Source organism: Aquila chrysaetos, chromosome 3 (assembly GCF_900496995.4).
Source record: "Aquila chrysaetos chrysaetos chromosome 3, bAquChr1.4, whole genome shotgun sequence".
Taxonomy (NCBI): Eukaryota; Metazoa; Chordata; class Aves; order Accipitriformes; family Accipitridae; genus Aquila; species Aquila chrysaetos.
In genome coordinates, this window is record NC_044006.1 from 11263521 (window position 1) to 11286354 (window position 22834).

At 51.0% G+C, this 22834-nt stretch overlaps 1 protein-coding gene across 4 annotated transcripts; it reads left to right on the forward strand.

The window, feature by feature from the left end:
* Nucleotides 1-4143: 4143 nt before the first annotated feature.
* PKIG (cAMP-dependent protein kinase inhibitor gamma) lies at nucleotides 4144-22457 on the forward strand. 4 transcript variants are annotated; one of them, XM_030010378.2, is made up of 4 exons: nucleotides 4144-4162; nucleotides 10392-10459; nucleotides 20195-20370; nucleotides 21524-22457. In XM_030010378.2, exons 3-4 carry the CDS (start codon nucleotides 20220-20222, stop codon nucleotides 21601-21603), a joined length of 231 nt encoding a protein of 76 aa, XP_029866238.1. In that variant the 5' UTR covers nucleotides 4144-4162; nucleotides 10392-10459; nucleotides 20195-20219; the 3' UTR covers nucleotides 21604-22457. The 4 variants fall into 4 exon arrangements, with proteins under 4 accessions (XP_029866238.1, XP_029866237.1, XP_029866239.1 ...); XM_030010377.2 differs by lacking the exon at nucleotides 4144-4162 and adding an exon at nucleotides 4529-4679; XM_030010376.2 differs by lacking the exon at nucleotides 4144-4162 and adding an exon at nucleotides 4756-4979.
* Nucleotides 22458-22834: the final 377 nt, after the last annotated feature.

Here is a 22834-nt window from a genome sequence, read left to right on the forward strand (position 1 = left end):
CAAATCCCTTACCAAGCAGGATTTATGCTTGTTTTGTAGTCTTTGTGCCGCTAGCCAGCTGCCGCGCTTTCTCCTATCAGCAGCAGGTAAAGTGCTTCTTATATAGAGTGTGTAAGGGAGGTTGTAATGGGCTTTGGGACCCTTTGGGTAGAACGTGGCATAGGGCGGTGCGGTCACTGACTGACGACTCTGGCTTGCCATGAGATCTGAGTTTGAGACCTGCTTGTATTTGTGTCAGCTGCAAAGAGGTAACCGTCAAGCGACTTATTTTGCAAGAGCCTTTGGACAGAAGGAATTTTGCAGAAATGAAGGATTAGAGGGTGCATGTCCATGATGGGCTTTCAGCAAAGGCTTTGAACCGGACTTTGGAGACTATTAAAAAAAAGTTCATTTCTTTTCCAAACTGAATACATCCCCTGGGGAAAAAGGAAAAAAAGTAAGTTTGGACTGAGACTCCAGCCCATCTAGCCAGGACAAACCTTTTGGAGGTGTTCAGCTCAGCAGCCAGAGGAGATAAGGTCCCTGGGGAGTAGTGGCCGGGAAGGGGGAAGGGACGAGCTTGTGGAGTGAAATTGCCCAGAAGGAAAACACAGCCACTCACTTTGCAATGAAAAGCTTTATCATCTCTGCACAGATTACTGGAGCTAAAAATAGCTCCAGCTCAAAGTAAACAGTTTTTTGATCGTGCTCTGCCCTGCTAGCATGTCAGCCCCACACTGAGCTACCGTGCCAGCGGCCACGATGCACATCCCCGGGGTCCCAGCACCGAGAGGGACTCCCCAGTGCCACGCTCGGCTCTTCCACCCTGCCCGCTAATAGATGTGACCTTGGAGGGGGTTTGCTAATGAGTTTAGCCTCATTACAAGCTTATTTTGTGTTTCACTTGTTGATGAACCTTTCCGGATAAACAACTTCTAGAAAAACAAAACGGGTCTGAACGCCAAGTAATTCATTCATTCAGACGTCCCGACACCTGCTCTCTCTTCCCTAATCAACAGCAAACTGTGTCCTTCCTTTGACAGCAAAAAAATGGCTTGTCACTAAAACTGCTTTTACCTGTCGGTTTCTCTTCTTCTCATGAATCCCTGAGTGCAAGCTGTTATTTGATGGCTTAAGACATCCACACTTTCGGTAGGGAGCCCAGCAGACCATTGAAATATGTTCTGTGGGCTTTTTGATCAAAAGTTCATTTTAAGTATTTATTTTTGGGGAGGAAGTCTGGCAAAAAATCAGGTTGTCACATTTTTTTCCATGCGTATCTTGTGCCATTCCGCATTTCCTTGCAATCTTGATGACATCAAGTGACACGGAGAGCTCAATGCCTGGGAAATGTGGTGGGAAGCTGCTCTTACATGAGGAGGCTTCACGCTACATCAGTGGGCTATCGCAGCGCTGCTCTAACCCCGTCAGCACGAACTTCTGAGGGAAGCGAGGCTCAGGCTGCAAAAACAGTCAGGTCAGAGGCAGGTCAGATCCTTCTGAAGTGACAGCTTGTCTCCTTGGGCTTCAGAGCTTCCCAGAGGGTCCTTTGTGCTGGTGTTTTTTTCTTGCTGGTGCAGGCAGTGCACAATTCAGCAGCACAGCGCTGCCCTGGGGGTGGGTTTCTTTACATTAGCACCCTCGAGGATACTCTCACCTCATTTTGACACTTGCCCTCTGAAATTGCTCTGGCTTTGTCCCTCCTCCAGCTAAAGGTTGACAGTCAACCCATGGGACAGCTTCTTGCTCTTCCCTGAGCTGTGCTCTCTTGTCCTGTGCTGCACCAGAGCAGTGAAGGTGGCACCTGCAGCATGGGGTGCAGGGCATCATAGGAGCATCCTTTCCCTGGGGTGTTGCTTTCTGCATCCCACTCTGTGATGCAGAGCTAAAAAAAAAATCACCGCAATTCTCTGCAGACAAGCTGCATGGTCAACAGCAGCAGCAGCCGACAGAGCAGAGCCAAACCTCCTGTTGTCCAGAGCGGCAATGTCATTACCACCGGTCCTAAACCACACAGGATAGCACAGTATAAAGCAGATGGATGCAACAGGCAGCAAAAAACTCACCAAAGACAAGCGTATTAGTAAAGTAGAAGCCATTAGAGGCTGATCGTGGCTGCAGCTGAGTCAGTCAGCTCGAGGCTGTATGTAATACCATCCATCATGAGGAGCGTGCCATGCCAGGCAGCTATAACTTCTCATTATGGCAAGATAGGAACTGCATTTACTCATAGCCCACACCTCCGGGCAAACATCTTATGGTGTACAAAGCAATAGGACAAGAGATGGTGAACCTGAGAATTAGCTAGAAGTTTGGGTGGATTTCCAGAGAAAGATAACAAGTTTCATTTAAAAATAAGAAGACTGAATACATTGAAAGCCATGCATTTTTATCCTAATGTGTTAAGATTTCAGGCAAACTTTTCGGCATCTCCGGATTTATTTTTTTTTCCCTTGTAAAAAAAAAAAAAAAAAAAAAAAAAAAAAGATATGTTCTGTAGAAAATTCCAAACTGCATTTTTCTACTTAAAAAGAGTTTTGATGGAAAATACTTGACCATAGGGGATAGTATTGTATGAGGAGGTCACTGTAGGGCCACGTAAGCGTGTGCAGAAAAGGACGGACTCTTTGACGGATGCTTTAGGGGGCTTGTTCCCAGGACCAGACACACAGGACTGGGAGCTTTGAGTAAGACAAGACATATCTTATTTGAAAAGTACATATACTGTGCTCCTGGCTTTCCAAAGTGCTTTGTTGTTGCCATTGCTATATATTGCCTGCATTGTAATGGTGCTGGCCACAGGCTGCCAAGAAAATGCCTGGGTTGCTGGTGTAGCATTTGCATCCTTACCAGATTTGGCCTTCAAACCTCACAGTCCAAGTGTTAGCGTAAAGCTGTAGCCTTCTGGATTGCTTTCAAATGCAATCTGGAGTAAAGAGAAAATTGCAGCCTTGGCCGGGCCAGCATAGCAATCTCCCAAGACTGTACTGGTCCCTCAGCACAGCGTGGCAGAGCCCTCTCCCTCCACTGTATCTCATGAAGACAGGCAGGGCGTTGTAGTGAATCCCTTACCGTTACTTTCGGGTAAGTAGTAACACATGACTCAAAAACACCGGAGATAGATGACTTTCTGCCAAGTGATATGTCTCAGGAAATCAAACTGGCTTCCTGGGGCTGGTTTTGAAATAAAACCACATTGAATCAGGAGGCAGAGCTACACAAGTTCAGTTTTGGGATGCACTGAGCATGGGTATGTTTTGCTCTATTGAGGTCCGTTCCCCTTCCTCCATGCCTCGGTATTGTCATCAGGGTGTTTCCTGCGCTGCCTGCTGCTTTTGTTGGTGTTTTTATCTCTTCCTGCGTGCGATGGCAGGGGTGTGGGTATCTATCACGGCAAATAGCATGTTTTCAGGCGTGCATGAACAGATTCTGGCTGAAGGTGGTGAGGCCAGTGGAGGTGCAGCAGGTCCGGCTGCGCAGTTGGTGCTGGGGCAAGGGGAGAGGCTGGTGCTCCTCACCAGCACTGAACATCTCTGGGGCCCATCTGTCACGGGAGAGCTGCAGGATGGCAGAGACGCCGCTTCTACGTCTGTCTGGTGCTCAGCGAGACGGCAGGTTGGGAGAGCCAAGTCCTCCTGGCTCGCGCTGCTCACTTTGCACGCAGCCTGAAATAAAAGCTCGTCTAGCTCCAGTGGGGGACTGGATCTGGTCCTTGGCAAACACCCTTTATGCTCTCCAGTTGAGTCGTGCCACTTCTTCTCCCCCTTACAAGACTGAGGACTGGAGTGCCCTTACAGCAGGGATGGAGTGAGTCTTTCACTCTCTCAGCAAAGCAAGTAGCACTAACGAGCCCTGTTCCAGTCTGGGTGTTCAGGCAGGAGCAGGCAGCAGTACGTACACCCTTGTGTGCTCACACACCTTCCCACCACGCTGGTAGGGCTGGGCAGGAGCATGGGCCAGGAGGATGACTGGGGACCTGGCACTGCAACCAGCTTGTTCGTTTGGCTTCAGCCACCCAGTGGTGTCTGTAAGGCTGACGTGACACAGAGAGGCAATACCACCCAGAGGGGTGTTCCTGGGACCCTGTGGTGCCAAGAACAGCCAAAACTTCCTCTTCTCCTGGAGCGGCCCCGAGCACGCTGAGAGCTCCCAGGCTGTGCTTCGCAGCAGGGTGGACACAAAGGTACGTGCTTGATATGCGGTATCACCTTGCCCTAAGCACCTTCCTCGCCTTAAATCCAGGTGCTGTCACCAGCTCTGCATTTTACCCCCAAATAAGGCTGGCACCCAGGGGCAGATGAGCTGAAGTACGCTTAGATTTTACCCTGTGGGAGTCAGCAGAGCAAAAGGCACCCCCAAAAGACACAAAGCTATTTTTTTCTTGGGAGGCACTTCCCTGGTGCTACACCTGGTAAAATAGCTCATGTTGCACGGGGTGAGATGGTGCCCTTGGCCAGGCCCTGATGGAGAGGACGAATGGCGGGATGCAGCTGGGACGTGCATCCGAGCGATGTGCCGGAGAAACCTGGGGCAACGGCGGGCGGGAGGGCAGGAGGACGCGCCCTGCAGCAAAAGCCGCAGCACCGAGCATCGAAGGAAGGATGTTTGGGCACATGCAGCTGCCGGGAGATGGGGTTACAAGGCGAAGCTAAACAAAGATTGCTGCGAAAAGGAAACGGATCCCTCCTGCCGACTGTAAGGTAGGAGCCGAGAGCGGTGGTGGCTGCTTGACATCATCGGGATGAGCATTGGATTACAGCAGGCAGGGACTGACTCGGGAGGGGAGAACACGCCCCTCGGCCCCAGAAGTGCAACTTCATTTAGCAGCTCCCAGTACAAGGAAACTGCAAGTCTGAAACTGGCTGCGACTCCCCCGGCCAGCTTGGCTGCTCGCCGCCTTGGGCAGAGACGCCAGGAGGGTGAAATCCAGCCTCGATTTCTTCCTCGGTGGCGGGACCGCGGAACTTGGCATTCGAGAAGCAGCGGGAGCTGGGGTGGCCGTAAGTAGGGCTGTGCACGCTGCTGTGGGCATGTGGGGCAGGCGATGGGGCGGGATGGTCGGTGGCCAGGAGACCTGTCTGGAAGCGCAGCGAGGGGCTGCTCTCCGGCACGGGAGCCAGAGCCACGCTACGAAGGGATGATTTGTTTAGAGAGACAGTTAACTTTTACCTAACCGACTGCGAACAGCGAGATTTTTGCTGCCCACGAACCGTGGGCTGAAAAACTAAGCCGCATCCCAGTTTTTCTGCTGTTGGGAGAAGCCGTTTGTAGGCTGATTGCAGGGAGGTGGCTGCTGTTTCACTTGGAAAATAATGCGGTTCAGTACTTGCTGCGAAGGGGTAGCAGGGAGAGCAGACTTGCTTAGAAATCACAAAGGACCGTGGATCAGTGACCCCCGTGGGGATTTCTGGCCTCATTTCTGACATGTGTCCATTTATTCCGAGCGACTTGCCGGAAGGAATCCCTTACGGCATCGGGGTGGCTGCGTGCTTGCACAGGAATGGATGTCAGCCCGCAGGACAGGCGCCTGGCGTGCTGTCTGTGCAGGGCCGTGGTGTGAAATCTGTCCTTAGGGCTGTTGGGAGCTGCCAGGCTGCCCAAGGCTCCCCTTCAAACCACGAGCAAGGGCTTTGCAGAGCACAGTGGTGGAAATGGGCTCAGAGACTTGCTGGCATCCAGCTTTCCAAGCAAATGTTTTAAAAGGCAAAGACTTGGGATAAAAAAAGAACTGCTGTGTGGTGGTATTCTCAGGAGGCTTTGCAAATTCCTCCACCTCAGAGCTGTGTGTCTTTCTCTCCTCTCTCTGGATTCCCCTAAGCAGCTGGTAGCAAGCCACGGTGGTGAGCTTTCAAATGCATGCAATGCCTTGGCCCCAAAGGGGTGTTTGGGAAATGTTTCCCTTGCTTGAAAGGGGTAAATGGGTCCACAGAACAAAAGCCAAGCATAGCTGTGAACCCAGAAGCAATGCCCTGGGTGGCTGGGCTGGTGGCACAAATTAGGAGGAGGACACGCTGGGATCAAATGAGCAAGAGGCAGCCACAGCGGGGATGCTGTGGCAGTGCAAGGGTGAGAGGACACTCGTGGTGTGACAGAGACCCTCAGATGTTTGCAGCCCCTCAGGCTCTGGGCTGTTTGCTTGCAGCGAGGTTGGCATGCCTGGCTTGTGTAGCTGTGGGGCAGACCTTGGCTTTTGAGACTCTTGCCTGGAAAGGGCCACCATGCTAACGCACGGCCACCCAACTGAGAAATTGTCACGTTTCTGCTCTCGTGAGGGATGGTGTTTGGGAAAGAAGGATGCATGAAGAGATCCTCAATGGCTGGATATAGTGCAGATGTAGGTTAAACGGCCATTTACAAACATGGATGTACCAGTAGCGCTTAATATACCTCAAGCACAGAACAAGGCATTAAGTCCTTCAGACAGAGTTCCACATGGATGTACAAATCCCCCATGCCATCATTTTCAGGGACACTTTCCAGAGAGTGCAGAATCAGATGCCTCAAAGAACTGGAGACTATGAAATATAGTACATATGCTCCCAATGTAGGCAGCTTTGTCACAGAGAGATGAAAACCCAAGAATGTTCATAGCTACCCATCTTCCAACCACCTGGTATTTCTGTACTCAGTAGCCGATTCTGAGGAGGTATACGGGCACATGGTGAGCTAGAATGAGGATTTTTGCTCTTTTCCTTTATCCTCGTATTCCAAAGAAAATTAAATCTACTTTTGAGCCCACTCAGAGGAATATCCAGAGGCACACAACCCTACCCCAAAATAACTATGGAAAACGTTTTCCAGGTTGCTAACGTTTCCTGATCTCTCACATTTCAGAGCCAGTTCCTGCAGCATACTGCTGTGCATTAATCCCTCCAGCCTGTCTGGGCAACCAAACACTAGTGTTATTCCTATTTTACATGGGCTACACAAAAAGCAGATGATTTTCCTGGGCTCATAGAGGTCTGTAAGCAGAATCATGGATGAATCTACAAGTCCATAAGAACAGCAAGAAGCTTCAACCCAGCTTTTTGTTTGCCTTTCTATGCCACCCTGTTCTGGTCTCTCCCATTTTCACATTCCAATTGTTTCTCCACACTCTTATGGGTTTCCTTAGTGTCACCAAAGCTGTATATATAGACTGATTCAGAAAAATTTTCAATCACAGTTCCCATTTTAGAGACGATGAGAGGGGAAAAATCCCCATGCTCCTAGTTGTCTCTGGCCTGTGACTAGAAAAAGCCAAGTCATAATGGGAGCTGCTCCCAATGCTTGCCAGCACCAGCCAGTGAGAAGGGAAGGTTCAGCTGTTGCATGGACTTTGACCCCAGCTCCTCACAACAGCAGTTAAGAGACATCAAAACATTGCTCCAGGACTCAGCTGGCACCTGTAGCGCAAGCAGGAAGAACAGCAGTTGGACTATGAACCACCTACTCCCTTGTTTCAAACTCTCACTCCCTTCAAGCCGACAAGGATATGTAGTTTACACCACCCGTTTCTGGTTTGCACAGCGAGTTCCAAAATACTTCCTTCCCAGCACAGCCCTGGAGAGGCTCAGTGCTCTTTGCGCGGCTCCTCCACGCCGTCTTTCATGCAGGCACATTGCTGGTCGCAAGCTGCTGCCCCAGGAACATCCCAATGAGCGCCGAAATGCCAACTTTTGTTGATATTTGCAGTGATGTAATAAGCAAACGTCCCCACTGGCGTGTCATCAACTTTACCGGAATTACTGTTTCCACAAAGTGTAATTGATGTGTTCTGCTCATTGCCATGAGATATCACTGGAACAAAGAGCTCAGAAGGCATTCTAATGGATATCAGGTAGTTATCTTGGTAACAAAACAATCCTGGGTATGATTAAGAGGATATTGCATTTTAAGGATTATAAAACCTCCTAGTTCAGCGTAATTAGTAAGCGATGAAAAACATTCCACTACAATTACAAGTTTACTTGCACCTCTGAGGCGAAGGATGCCAGCTGCTGCTGGGGACAGGACACTAAATGAGAGAGTCTCTCAGTCTGCTCTGGGAGGACCAGGCTCCTGTTCTGATCAGCGATGCATACAGCCTGTTGTTTATCCAGGAGTCAAGAGACACGAGAACCACCTTTTCTCTGCTGCCATCACCTTGCTTGAAACCAGAAAGGATTTCCTCTCCGGATCAAAAGCAGCACCATAACAGCTGTTGTGTAGAATAATGCTGAAGTGTGCTAAAAAGCATTCTGGGTTTGTTTGGAACATATATTCATTTTGAAGCAACGCTGAGAGCACCGAGTTTGTTTCATATATTTGTTCCTTTTGGGTGACAGCTGATAAACATGGAGGGAATCTGAACCCCAAATATGTGCATCATGCTGATGCCCTTGTAATTTGTTCCTGATGGGGTCTGGATGTTTAGCTGTCCAACGAACATTTCCACAGGGGTCCCAAAGTAATCTGTGGTACCTTGGTGGGTTATAGGACTAGATTAGGAAATGCAAAGTGCTCTTTAACAAGTTGCTTTGGCCCATCCTTAGTCACACTGCATGGACTAATCCACCTCACCACCCTTAAATCCCCAAACTCCCCATGCGGGATATTGCCTGACCTTGGCAGAGAGGGGTCTTCAGAGCTCTGCCCATCGCCCCGGGAGCAGCAGAACTGGATGAGCCAGTGGAGGATGAGCCTTTGGGGATGGAGCACCAGGCCCAGCTTCAGATTTGCAGACTCCAGATCCCCAAGTGAGGGCTGTGGGGAGAAACATCTAGCCAGCGCCAGGGCTGCAGGGTTGGAAAGCCAATACTGGTTGCTAAAGAGTTTGTCTCCAAAATCAGGATTTTTCTGAGAGAGAAAATGGGGGGTTTCCCCCCACATCCCATTAGGAACAGGGCTGCTCAGTGATAACTTCTACTTCAGAGCATCATTGCTCCAATTTGCTTTAAGCCTCTCTTGGCAGAGGGCCATGTATTTTGAGATATTTTGCAACACATCTGAAGTGCTGGAAGTTTAACTGTTTGGGCTGCGTAACACACGAGCAAGGCAGGAAGGCAAAGGAGGAAAATAAAGACTCGTGGATTTCCAAAGCTGGCTTTCTTCCTTCCTGCTTTTGTTTGCCTGCTTGCTGCCCCAAAAGGGCGATCCATTTTCCCAGAGTTGTGGGAATACCGTTTCTTTTCCGGTCCAGTGTTTCCGGTAAGCATGTCACTGTAAATGGGGTAAACACTAACAAAAGTGTATTGTTAAATCTCTGGGTCTTTGTTTGGCTACTGTCATGATCATAATTAGTATTTTCCACTTCTGTCAGCCTGTCATCTGCAGATCTGAAAGTGCTTTACAAATATTTGAAGCATCTAGCAAGGGGAGCGAGTATTAATAGCTCCATTTAACAGATGGGCAAACTGACACACAGAAGCAGCAAGTGCCCTGTCCTTGAAGCAGGGCCAAAGCCAGCAAGTAGTCAGCTCCAACAACTAGGGAGTTTTAAAAGTGGGTCAAAAAAATAAAGAGAAAGGCTGTAGGTCTGTCCCAACTTGGAAAATGATGGGGAATAGTTCCAGTCAGAGTGGTATTCAACCCAGATGGGCCAGACAGATGAATAGCTGGTTGAGCTACTTGCTTACACGGTTAAATCATTCATCTCTTGCTTTTTGTTCTGCTAATATTTGTCCCTGGGACAAAGTGAAAAAAACAGTCCATGATGTTCCAAGAAGTCTGAAAGCTGAAACAGCTGCTAAAATAAGCAAGTGTCTTGTTGGCTGGGCTCTGCAGGTCAGGAGATTGCGATGCACCCACAGATGTTAAGGCCACAGAGGAAATGTCTTTGAGTGAGGCTCGGGGACAGCAGGAGAAGGCACAGCTGCGCACAAACAGCAAAGAAACCCAAGGAGCAGGAGATGGACCAAGCAAGGCAACTAAAAGTACCAGATCAAACTTCCCCTTTTGCCTCAGAGAAGCTGATAAGGAAGTTTCACTTCTTTAAAGGGCAGTGGAGCTGCAAACCAATATTCATTTATACTCTCAAGGCAGCCGCTGGGTACCCCTGTGGTGCAGGTCAGGAGACATGAGTTGCTTCTGTTCTCCCCAGCATACCCACATGAAGTTAACAAAAGGAGAAGCAAAACCAAAGAGAACTTCTCTGTGAAGCCAGGCCCATGGCTGGACTTCCCTTGCTCTTGGGCACAAAAGGCCAAATCTCTATCAGCAAAAACCCTCCCAAGAAGGTGCCATACGAACACCACCATCCCGCAGCCCTTCGCTTGGTGTCTCTCTGCTCACTAAGCCAGGCTTTGCCTGAGCCTGCTGGGCAGAGCCCTGCCAGACCCCACGTCCCCTCTGCTGTCCTAGTCGCAGATGGTGGAAAAAGCAGCTGAGCTTTATGCTTCCCAACAAAAGCACAGATAATGTTTTCTTATGTTTATTTTCTTTTCCTTCCCCAGAAGCTGCTGCCCTGCTGCGTATGAAGCTTGTTTGAAGTCATGTCCAGAAGGAAAGTCAACTAAATCAGGTAGGGACTCACACTATGGACTAATAGAATTTTTATTCACAGAGAGATACTACATAAACAGGAATGGTTTTTTTTCCTTCCTGTTTCATAGAGTCATTTGACCCCCCTCTGTATTCCGAATTACTAGACACTAGAAAGCCCCTAAGAGGGGAGGAAAAAAAAAAAAAAAAAAAATCAACAATTCTGCTGTAATGACTTTCCTGCTGTATTTTCCATACTTCTCAGCCACGTACTTGTACCAAGGCATGTTCCAATGCTGACTCTAAGGGCAGCCCCTAGTGCAAGCCATGCTGCACGGCCTCTCCCCTGCCAGTGATGGGGACATTGTGTGCAAATCCTGCTCGCAGGCTGCCCACACAATTTGCATGGGAATATTGTGTGCCTGTACATAACCACATAAGTGAGTTTTGCTCTGCACATAGCGTCAGCCCAGCAAGATCCAGGGAAGCCCCAAAGCTTAACCTTTTGTGGAACTTGCGTAAGTGGCAGATCCACCAGCTCAGATAATCCTTTCTGTGGTTTCAGTCCCATGGCTCCTGTGCTCAGAGCATCTCCTCAGTCTTCAGATCATCTTACTGCTTTCTCTTGATCCTGCGCTGAGCTTTCCCTTACACAGAGCTGCCACAGTCACATTGTTTGCAGATCTGGCAATACAGGATCTCAGGACTCTGTGGTGCATGTAGGCATTCCTCCTGCAGGTCTCTCAGAGCAGTTAATCTCTTGTATCCAGCATCTTTCCCACAAATGCTAGAGACACCCTGTGTCCTTCTACACCCAGGCTGCATTTCAGTGGATCATAAAATAGTTGGCAATTCATTTCATTAGAAGCTTTGCCTTTTCTGAGACTATAATGTGCAATGATTGCTGAGCATCCCCGGTGTAATGTCACCGGCATGTCTCAAGCACCACTTCAACTCATGTCTAGATGTCATACCCCTGGCGTCTTATGCAGACAGATTTACCCTGCCTGCAGAAAGGATCAGAAGCTGCTATCACCTGACACGGATGTACAAAATTCTCCATCCCTCACAGAAATACTCAGAGGAGGGGGTGTGTGGACCAGCAGAGTTTTCTCTGCCCAGGCAGGGATCCCAGCAGGGTAGCACAGCCAAAGGAACTGTTGATTTCAGTGGGTAACAGAAGCCGTGGAGCCACCCGAAAGGGCTTAGCTCAGCCACCTCTCACTACCAGCTTGTTTTTAACTCCTACACTTTCTTTTTCTATTGTATGTAAAGCACCAATAGCACCATCCCAGCCACCCAGTCCTCCTCACATCTCCCAAAGACAGATCTTCCCCCTGCCCCCATCTTCCCAGGCAGGCACTGCCCCTGTCCCGGGCCGGGAGTCCTGCCCGCGGCTTTCTTCTGCACAGTGGGGTGGACAGACCGGGCAGCCAGCTCCAGGGAGCAGAGCTAAGCCTGGTTTTGCTAATCAGCCTCATTCCATACTGACACTCGTAAGAGTTGCCCTGGTTATTTTTAGGCACCGCTGGGAGCTGCCAGGGCTCTCACACCTCAGGAGGTTTCACAGCTCCTCGCTCAGCCCTTTACACCACAGCAACTCAGAAGGACTCTTTGGATGCTGGATGTCAGTTCCTATGGGATTGTGCAAGCCTGAACAAGGAAGAGGCAAGGCAGGTGGCTCCCGGCTTCACGCACCCTGCGCTAAGCAGAGCCTCCTCAACTAGCAGCAGCCAAAAATGCATAGTTACAGCCTGCACAACACCTCTTCCAAGCTAAGCTCTCCTTCCCAGCCACACAAGCACTGCTTTCACATAGCAGCAGAGCTCAACTCCTCAGATCACAGAAAAAAAGCTGGACAAAATTGCTCTTTTTTCCTGCTAGGCATAAAAATAAAGACCCATCCTTGCTTACCTCTGTCCTTGTAAAAAGGCCTTCCTCCACCTAGAAACAGAGCTATCCCATCAAGACCTGCTGTGGCTTCACCTTCCCTTTATACGTGACAAGGGCAGCTGTGTTAGAAAATAGCCCCAGCTGCATCTCCTCTGCACTTATTTGACTTCTCCTTGCCCAGGGAAGCCTGCAAGGTGTTGGGCAGGTTGTGCTGGGGGTGAGCATCCCTGGGCCAGGAATTCAAGCGGGGTTTGAGAGTAGGTGATGTTCACTCAGAGGTCAGTGCCTTGGTGCTATCAGAAGAGCTGTGGGACCACTGGGGAGTTTCCAGCCTTTGAGGTGAAATCCACCAGGGACTTTTCTCCCTGAATGATCTGGGGGAAGACAGGGAAAGCAAGTCTGAAGGGGATCCCCATTGCAAAGGAATCCACCCCATGGCCCAGGCGTGATGGGGTGTCTGCACATCACAAGCAGGGACAATACGTGAGTCTTCCTGGAACGTGCCTGCAATAGCACCTGTGGGGCTTTTGCAGCTGAAGGGTTTTAAGTGACTGGTCTGTGGTTTGTCTGCTTTGCAAGTTCAGGCATTAGCAGATCTTCCACACAGTTGCTGGTTTTGTTCACGTAAAAATATGTTGACATATAAAGGCAGCTAAATAACAAGTTGGGAGAAAATAAAAATAATGGAGAAGGGACTCGTAGCCTCATACTCCTTACAGCTTTGAAAGGGTCTCTGCAGGGGACAGAGAGACCGGTGGGTGCTGGCTCACAAGGCGACGGGTGCTTGTGGCCATGCTGGGTGAACGAGAGGTCTGGCTCACTGCTGCCTGCTGTGCAGAAGGCAGAGAGCTGTGTCTGCCTGGTGCGAGCCTGGCTTGAGGGGTTGAAAAATGGGGGGGAGAAAGGTGCAAGACTGCCATGTCCTAAGGACTGCCGGGGCTAAGTGTGCCTCATCCCGCTCTGCCACCCCATACCTCAGAGGGATATGCATCTTTCGGAGGTGGGGGCGGAACTGGAGTGCCCTGATTTATTAGCACCTCGAAGCTGTGGGATGTGAAAAACAAGCTTGACCTGGGAACAAAACAAAAATACAACTGCTGTCACGGCAACTGTCTCCAGATGCATGAAGAGACCAATTATTTCCATTAATCAACTTAGTGAGAAGATGTAGAAGACCTTAAGCTGCAGCGGAGGCTCGGTGCTGAGGGGAGGGAGGAGCAGAGAGCTCTATCAAACCCCGGTTGCCAAGGCAAACCGTGATCCCTCCTGTGGCAGAGGATTTTTGGAGCAGACGCTCAGCACCCATGCCCCATAGGGACTGGCAGAGGGGTGCCACCCGCTCCTGGCACAGGGATGCAGGCTGGCAGTGCTGCACAGCCAGAGCTGGGCACCGGGCTGCCCTCCTGGCAGACAGACGGACGGATGGACAGTTGCCCACATGTCCTGACACTAACGAGATGCTGGCGGGGCTGAGCAATCCCCTCCCGCCTCTCCCACTCCTCCCCATGCCTTCCCCTCTCCCCTGGGGACCACAGCAGCACGCATACGGACTCACCCTACCCCGATGCCAAGGGTCAGCCGTGATTTTGAAATCCGTCTAGAGCATCTCTTACGTCAGCTGGGAGCCAGGCAGTGGCCGGGAGGGTGTGGGGCAGCAGGAGGTACCTTGGGACAGCAGAGACACTATGGTGTGGGGGTCCCTGGGGACCTGCTGAAGGCCAGGAGGGAGGGGAGTTTGGGGCGCTTGGTAGAGCTAAATGCAAGGTTTGTGAAGTTGTAGAGGAGTCAGCCTAAGCCTAATCTTAACCCGGGGCCTAAGCAATTAGTTACCAGTTCTACAGGCATTGAGTGATCTTTATACCGTAAAACCAGGCCAAAGCAAAAGAAGGGATCTGTTTATGGACAGCGAGCCTCAGTCCCCCTGCTGTATCTGCTCTCCTCCTATATGAATTATAATTTTCCACTAGTCCTAGAGAAGCCTAGAAGCTCTGTTCCTGCAAAACCACTGCAGGGCCTGGAGAAGCTGTGATGTCTGCGCTGGCTGAATTCATTGTATTTAGCGTAAGAGCCAGGGGATGCAGAGTCATTATGAGGAATCCCACAGCAAAAGCCTTCCGAAAATACTGAAGTGCCATGCCCAACCTTGACATCTCTTCACCACTGAAGTGTGATGAGGCTTTTCCGTGCTATTCTCGCCTGGAAAGAAGCTGCTCAGCACATAAGACAGACACACGTGCCCTGGTAGGAGATCAGGCTGCTGCCCAGGTCCTGCCTGTTTTCTTACCCAGCTGGGAAACTCAGGGCTCAGCCGTTTGGAGCACATCAATTCTGGCCAAGAAGACCCATCACCACGACGTTTTGGAGAACACAGACCCGGCAGGAAAGCTGGGGAGCTCTGTGCCTGGGGCAGACTCTGTCACCAGCCTTACCAATGCTTGTTGCCTATGTAGCTGCTACCAGGCTGGGCTCCCAACAGGACATCTGCATCTTCAGCTCGGCTTCTGGCCACGGATCTAAAGCTCTAGTGCATGAGGGTCATGAGCTGTAGCGAGGTCTTTAAGGCACGAGCACAAGTGCTAAAAATACTCTCTAACCCTGATAACACCGCTACAGAGCCCTCCTTCTTTGATGTGCAACCCCTCACGCATGTTCCCTGACAAGAGCCAGTGGAAAATTTGCTGAAATTCCAGCTGGAAGTTGTCAGACAGTTGGTGGAAACCCCCTGACCTCAAGTGCTGGCTCCAGCCCTATGGGATTTTTTTTCCTCCTCGCTGGATGTGACTCTCCCAGCAGGAAACCTCACAGCAGACCCACAGGGAGCACAGAAATCCCGGGGCTCCTGTCTCTGTGCTCTACCAGGCCCCCCTCTGCAGTAAACCCTCTTATACTGTAAATATTTTAAAAGCCCAGCAGGGCTGTTGAGTATGTTTTGCTGTTGTTATGGATCCAGCCCCAACAGGAGAGTTCTAATAATAGTTACTGTACCCTGGAATGAAAGGGCAAGGGGCACTGCACAATGTGGAGAGCTCGAAGACAACCGTATGACTCCATGCCTTCGTCCCTGCAGGTTGGCAATGAAGGGGAGAGAAGTGGGATGCGATGCGTGAGCAGAAGGAGGGGTCATATCCCTATTCCCCAGCAGAACTTTGAAATTTCACCCCAGAAACACAGCAAGGTTTAGCTTGGCTTTGTGGCTTTATGACTCCAGAAGTTTGGGGGCCAAAAGAGCGCGTTAGATCCTCTGGTGTGACACCAAGCAGGGGGGAGAGCATGTCCCCGGCCGGGCTGTGGGACCAGGGAGCCATCGCCAACCAGAACCCGCGGCTGTTGGTCCCAACTGCCACTGGCAACAGGCTGGTGCGGGACCATGGCCGGGCAGCAGCACCCCAGGACGTGAGTCCCAGGACCTCGGCGTCCCAGTCCCTGCCCTCGGGGGCTGCCTGCTGCGGCCGCAGAGGCGGCCAAGGTGCAAGGCTCCCTCCTTGGGTGTCCCAGGGGACAGCACAGTGGGCAGGGCAGCTGCCCCCACTCACCCCCGAGGAACAGGGAGGACTCTAAAGGAAAGCTGGGTGGGAGCAGGCAATGATTCAGGCTTAGTTAAGCAGGGAAAACCATTGCTGTGTTTAACCTTTGAACCTCCTTCCTTACAGCAGCCCAGGTGTACTGTGCTGGCTGCCCTAAGGGGCAAGGATGGCTAAGCAGGGGACTAAGCTGCCTTATGCCCAAAAGTGCCATGGATGCCATGCAGAGACGAACAGGACTTTCTCTGACCTAGAGGCCCTTTGCGCTCACTGCAAAGGCGGGCTAGGTGGAGAGGAAAATACTGAGGAAGGCGAGAGGTAAGAGAGGCAGAGCAGAAAGGAAGAGCAAAGCAGGCAGTGGAGGGGAAGGTGGCTGAATTCAGCACAGCCTGCTGATAGCCAGCATCGGTGCAGAGTCCAAAAATAGTCCTTCCTAGCCATAAAAAGCTTACAGTTTAACCTAGACAAGGGACAGATGCAATATCGTGCAAAGGGTTTCCTTGAAACTGGAGTCCGGGTCTGGGTGTGACTGTAACATCCATCCGATCCCTTGGAGTTAGACCCTAGCCACTGGCTCAGGTCGCAGGGCTTGTGTTTGCTCTGCAGGCGCATGGCCCTGTGTTGAGCTTAACCTGCCTGTGGCATTTCCAGGTCATTTGTCTGCTACTCCTATATTATTTGCAGTCGCTCTTTGCTTGTAGTCCCTGGGATATGTGTTGTGGAGAAGCGGGCAAGGGGGGGAAATGGGAATTAAATGCTGGCTTGTCAGGGGGCCCAGGAGGGGCATTGAGCTGACCCAAAAGAAATGCCTCGGTTTCTTCTACCAAAAGGCAGAAGAAACATTTAACCCTTTAATTTCTTTGCATCCACCTTCTAAATGGGGACAATTCAGCCCCGGTATGAGTAGGGCTGGTTTAGCTGCAGCCCCCCAGAGCAGAGCCAGCTGCTCCGTCAGCTGCTGGGTGACTTCCCTGGAAAATGCCGGCGAGCCCAGCTGCAGTCCAACAGCAAAACCGCTCCGGAAGCTGAGTCCATGCCAGCAAAGCCAAGACTATTACAACTCCACATTTTTTAGTCCTCACAAGACACTATGGAAAAATAAGTCCAGGCCAAACAGCAGGTTTGGCAGAGCCAGGTTATTTCAGGGGGGCACAGGAGCAGAGGCAGCTCTGGGGTCACATCTGGTATCTGTGGTAGCTTGCAAGGGGCTTCCTCACTTGTGGCCAGCTTCCCTGAGACAGGCAGCACCGTGTCCCCACGGTGGAGGGGACGCAACCTCCCTCCAAGCAGCACAGAAAAGCTTTTGAGCAATGGGCAGCAGGTCCCAGCCCTCTGCCAATGGCCTTTGTCACCACGCCATGCATCCCCTGCCCCGTCCCCGTGGGCTGGCACGCTGCGTCGAGGGTGCAGGGGCCGTTTCTGTTACTGTCAGCAGCAAGGAGAGAAGGGAGGCAGAAAACGACCCTCTGGGGACAAGTTGAATCATCTCATTGAAGCGCCCTGGAAATCCTTGCGCAGTGTATTTGTGTGCTGCGGACTTATTCCTGCAATGTCTGGCAAGAGCTGGCACATCATTGCCTCCTGCCAGCCCACGGGAGCATGAAAAACTGAAGATGGGGAGCCCTCCCCTGCCACCGCTAAATGACTGTCCACGGTGACGCAGTTTCAGGTTGAACTACGTGGGCAAGAGGGAAGGTGGTTCCTTTCTTGTCCCTGGCAGATACCAAAAGATGTTTCCACTGACTAAACACCCACTGAACTGTTTTGCACCTGCCTGGAAATGTGGAAATGGTCTTTGAAAAATCAGGTTTTTCTATCAAAAATTGAGGCGACCGCTCCCATCACCTCCTCGGTCCAACAGCTTCCCGGAGGCAGAGGCTGGAGTGTCTCTGCCAGCGGGGAAGGATCTGCCTGCAAGGCTTTTGAGAGCCACCCACCTTGAAAATCCTGAAGGAACTGCACAAATTTGAAAGCTTTGCTCAGAAATCCACCCCTCTCCAGCTTTTGGCGTGGAGAGCCGAAGGCAGGAACCCTCCCAGCCATGGAAAATAAATAAATCACAGACGCCATCTCCCGGCCGCTGAGCCGGGACCCAAACGTGGCCCGAGCAGGACCTGCTTCTGCACACTTGGTTCCTTCACCTGTTCTAAATCAAGATCCCAGCCTTTTCCCATGTGATGGGGCGTTTAGTCACTTGGCACAGCGCTGCCGCAGCTGAGCACATCTACCTTTGGCAGCTACATCAAGGGACACCGCGAAAATGCTGCGTCCTGGGGGCTGGCCGGCTCCTGCTCCCCAGTTTGTGGAGTCCATCCTGCAAACCAAGTGGTCCAGCTCCCGATACAGGGGCAGGATTCCTGAGCATATCAGCTCTGGACTGGCCTCACTGATGTGAAGATGAACCCAGGCTTGTATGGACCGCTGTTAGGGAAGCTTCCCAAGTCCTTATGGCATCTCTCCAGCAGCTGCAGAAGGTCAGCAGCCTCTGGGCTCCGATGAGCTGTGAGGAGGACTTGTCTGGGAATGAAGGATGCTTGTGCTGTCCCAGGGAAAAGGCGCTTTGCTCGCTAAGATCACCCAGCCTGCTGCATCCAGAGCAGGCGCCTCATCCCGGGAAGGGCATGCCTGGAAAGGAAGGAGGGAAGATGAGGAAAAAAACCCAGCTGGGATCTCTTCCTGGGGCAAAGGATGCAGCTTTTCCTGGGGCTTGTTTAACAGGGGCTAGATGGATGCCAAGCCCTGTGAGGAGGCAGTTGTTTGCAAGGATTTTCTGGATTTGGAGCAGCAGGTTCTCCTGGGAGGTGTGGGTGGGCCAAGCCCCACATCTCGCCAGCGAGCCGGTGCCAACGCTCCCTGAGCTGGCATCAGCACCGAGAGAGGAGTCCCTGGGGCTGCCGAAACTGGGGTTATGCAGGTTTGAGGTTACTGCACCCTGCTCAGTCTCAGGAACGGGGAGAATTTAACCTCTTTTATCCTGGCTATTGCATCTTCCCCAACGTCTTCTTTCTACTGCCATGGCACTGGGGATTACAGAGTGAGGAGTGCGATTCCTGCCCAGGCTGGTGGTCTGCCAGCAGATTTCCCTGCTAGGAAGGTCAATATTAAGCAGGATTTGTACAGGCGGCTAAGCAAATTTCTCAGTGGGACATTAACCCCAAGACAAAAAAGCAAGTGAATGACAAGAAGTTCAATTTTTTTTCATTACATGAGTGTTTCGAATCGGGGCCTCCTTCAAGTACTGACAACATCAGCAGGGCTAAAGGCAGTTTTTACAGCAAGCAGAATCACAGATGAGACAACAATTAATCTCTAACTTCCACGCAGAAAACCAAACTAAGTGCCAAACTGAGTAAGCAGGAGCAGGAACCAAGAGCACCAGGTTTCCAGTGCAGAGACAGCATGTGCTCACTAGCTCTGTGCCTGGGAGCCAGGACGCCAGCGATATGTACCCCGAGCTGCTGAGGTCCCTGGACTCTGTGTGCTATACAAATGCTGGCAAGTTAAACCATCAGCTAAAATGAAAAACTAACAACTTGAGGACTCATCATGCTGAACTAAGAGCTGGCTCACAGCAGAGCTCGCGTGTGACGATTGGCCGCTCAGAGCCTTTCTTTGTGCTCTGTGCTTGGCACAGACACAAGCCTGGAGTGAAGGGATCCAAACATCTCACCGAAGCGCTGAATTTCACACGTTAAAGTGCTTATCTGAAAGCAGTCCAGCCCAACACTTTCTCAGTGACATCCGACAACCAGTGGAGGCCAGTATTGATCCAAAGCCCTGTACCTATGAAATACTCCCCTGCTCCTCAAGCTTTCCAGCCCGTAGCCATCAGGGCCCTGATCATTTCCCATTACAAATTCAGGTTGGATCAGCACCCCATCCCCCCATGCGGCGAGCCAAATTTGGCCTCCGTTCAAAGTTCCCGTGGCATTTTGAGGAGGAAGGAGGGCTTTTTCTGTAGGAAAAAGCTGCTGCAAATGACCTTGCAGCTCCTAAGGGGGAAGGCCAGAAACTCAAAAGGAGAGGCAAATGCCTTGTCTGCCTTGCTTTGCAATAGGAAGGCAGAACAAGGGCCAGTAAGGCAGCTGGGATGGATCCTCCCTGCCTACCGGCCCTCACCCGGCATGGTAGGTCACCCGACACAGTGGGTGACCCAGCACAGTGGTCACCCCACACGCTGCCCCACGTGATGGGGTTGATATCTGAGATTTCAGTAGCTGCTGTTAGAGGAACTGGAGCAGAGTTACAGGGACTATTTTTTCATGCTGTAATTTAACCCCTCGGAGTAACCCAACCTGGAGGGAGCCACGACTCAAGGCTTGCAGAGCATCCTTGGCCTCACAGCTGTGTTTTCTCCACAGCATTTTGCAGACATATAGAGATGCAATGGAGGTAGAGTCCAGCACGTATACTGACTTTATTTCCTGCGATCGGGCTGGTCGGAGGAACGCTGTCCACGACATCCAACGGGACGCGACCACCATCAGCATGCGCAAGCTGACCGAGGACCTAGGTGACCTCGCCGTTGAAGGAGCAGGTGAGCTGCCACAGACACCAGTAAGCCCCGCTCCCGGCACCCAGGCTGGAAGGGCAAGGCACGAAATGCCAGTGCAGCTGACCAGTGCTGTCGCTGGGAGCATCACGCAGATGCTCAGGAGGGCTATCCCATTCCTCCTGCAGTCAGTGCCTTCATGCTCGGTGGGTACTCAGCTCGTGGGAGACTCCTTAGTCCGAGGGGCTCTGGCAGTGAACAGGATGGTCCCGGGGTTCCTGGCACACGAGTGCTGCACGCTCCAGCCAAGGCCCTTTGCTCAGCTGGTTTGTAGAGGCACTGGTGCTTAAACAAGACATGGACTGACCAAGAGCCTTCCCAGGGCAAATTACACATCAGGTATACCTTAGGCTTTATAAAAATCAAGTGTGGGGCAGGTTGTGGTTTGCGTTTTCTTTGTTGGTTGGTTTTGTGGGTTTTTTTAAAAAATCACCCTTCAAATAGTTCCACAGTATTTTAAATAACAGCAGAAATAATTTTAAACATCACCAGCCATCCCCAGGTCTTCCCCTCTAGCCCAAACACAGCAGCAGTATCACCCTGTTCAATATATGCTGGCCAGCTGACTACAAGAAGCATGAATCTTCTGTTCTGGCAAACCAGCCACTCTGATTTCACTAATAAGCAACAAAACATACAGCACTGCTGCAGAGGGTAAACCCCCAGGTTTTGCCCTTGCTCTTTTACTCCTCCAGCCTACAATCTGTAACTATAAAAACACTTTAAACACATTACCCTAGCTGTACTTCTTTCAACATGTCCATACTAGCATGTGTCCATCCACCCATACATAATAAACACAAATTAGAGCTCTTCTAACAGAGAACAACTCGGGTAGCTGCCAGGCTGTCGGGCAGACATTCCTGGAGCACTTGCAAGTTGCCATTACAGATTAGGCAAGGAGAGCACATCCCTGCCCTGAGGCTCCCTCCCAGCATCACCAGATGTGTTGAGAAGCCTTTGTACTCTAGGAACATTAAGGGAGAACCCAATACTCTTAAGCCAAATATCTGGCCGCAGGAGGGTAGCGATAGGTCTTCAGGTGGCAATCTGAATAAAATCAGCTATAGCAATTACTGATCACTTGTGTCCTCAGCAGAGTGTAACCGTGCTTTCTTCCCAATCCTCCCTTCTGCAGAAAGCCAAAGAGACGCTACTTCTTCTGAGAATGACCCTGGAGCAAGACCAAAGGGGCAAGAAAACAGCCCCTCCCCATGACAGTGTACAGGGGGTGGGGTGGGCAGGAGGAGGGCCTTGCTGTGAGCATTAAACAAGAATTTGCTATTGAATCTGCGGACAAAAGCCAACCTGGAACAGCAAGTTGTCTGTCAAATGCCTCTGCTGCAACCATTTTTGTTTAGAGAGCCACAAGATGCTGTGCAAGGACTGGCACCTCCAAAAGACTTCTGCTCCCATCCCTAACGATTTAAAGCAACACTGCCGTGGTTGTAGTGATATGAGCCATTCTCAAGATGCCTTAGCTGCAATTTTCCCCTAGGGGAAAAAACGATTTCAGTAATAATAGACACATCAGACTTTCCTGTCCAAGGTACCTTCCTCCTTTGCCAATTTAGACTATTATTTATTCTGTTTCCATAGATTAGAAATTTAGATTATTGGTTTTTCTAAGCCTCACCCTCATCTGCATCTTAGACCTGACCTGGCCTCTGGACTGTCCATGCGGCCCCTCATCAGGGTGGGCAGTGGGGAAGGGACCCGGCCAGTCCCACTGCCTTCATGTCAAGCACCACTCACCTGTGCTGCTGCCGCTTAGCATCAGGAAAGGACCAAAGCACAGCTCTGTGTGGATGAGCTCCACCTACAGACCCAGCAGCACCAGCCACAGGCATCTTTTTTTGGGGTTTTAGCATTTTAAGATATTGTTAAGGGGAGGGGAGAAACATTTTGCTGGTTTGACTGTTGAAATTCAGGTTTAACTTTGCAAGCTGTTAGCTGAGATGATCTCTGGTAGGACCTCACACCATTCTCTCTTTTAGGAGACATGTTTTGTGTTAAAGATGGTTTGATAAAACTATATAAACTGTTGGAATAAATAACACAGCCTTCAAGTACTGAAGGTGTTTTTTTCTGCCTGGATGTTTCTTCTCCCTCTGTTTTGCCTTGTAGCTAGTTGAGCTGCAGGGTGGTTACACCAGCTTCCCCGAAGAAGGAGATACAGAGTTGTGTTACAAGAGAGTCCCTTCCATTTGGGCCTGTGAAACCCCACAGGTTTGCAGCACCCAGGTGGAAGCAGGTGCAGTTGGGCACAGAAAATGCTGAAGGTCTGCCCTTACTTTCCCAGGTTTGCTGCCAGGCAGCACTTTTCCCACGGGTGTTTCGTCCACCCGTGGAAGCGCTGCTCCCCTCCACGTTAGTACCCCAGACGTCAAGCGCAAGGCTGGCTTGGGACTTGGCAGAATGGCCCAGATGCCAGCAGAAGAGGTGCTGG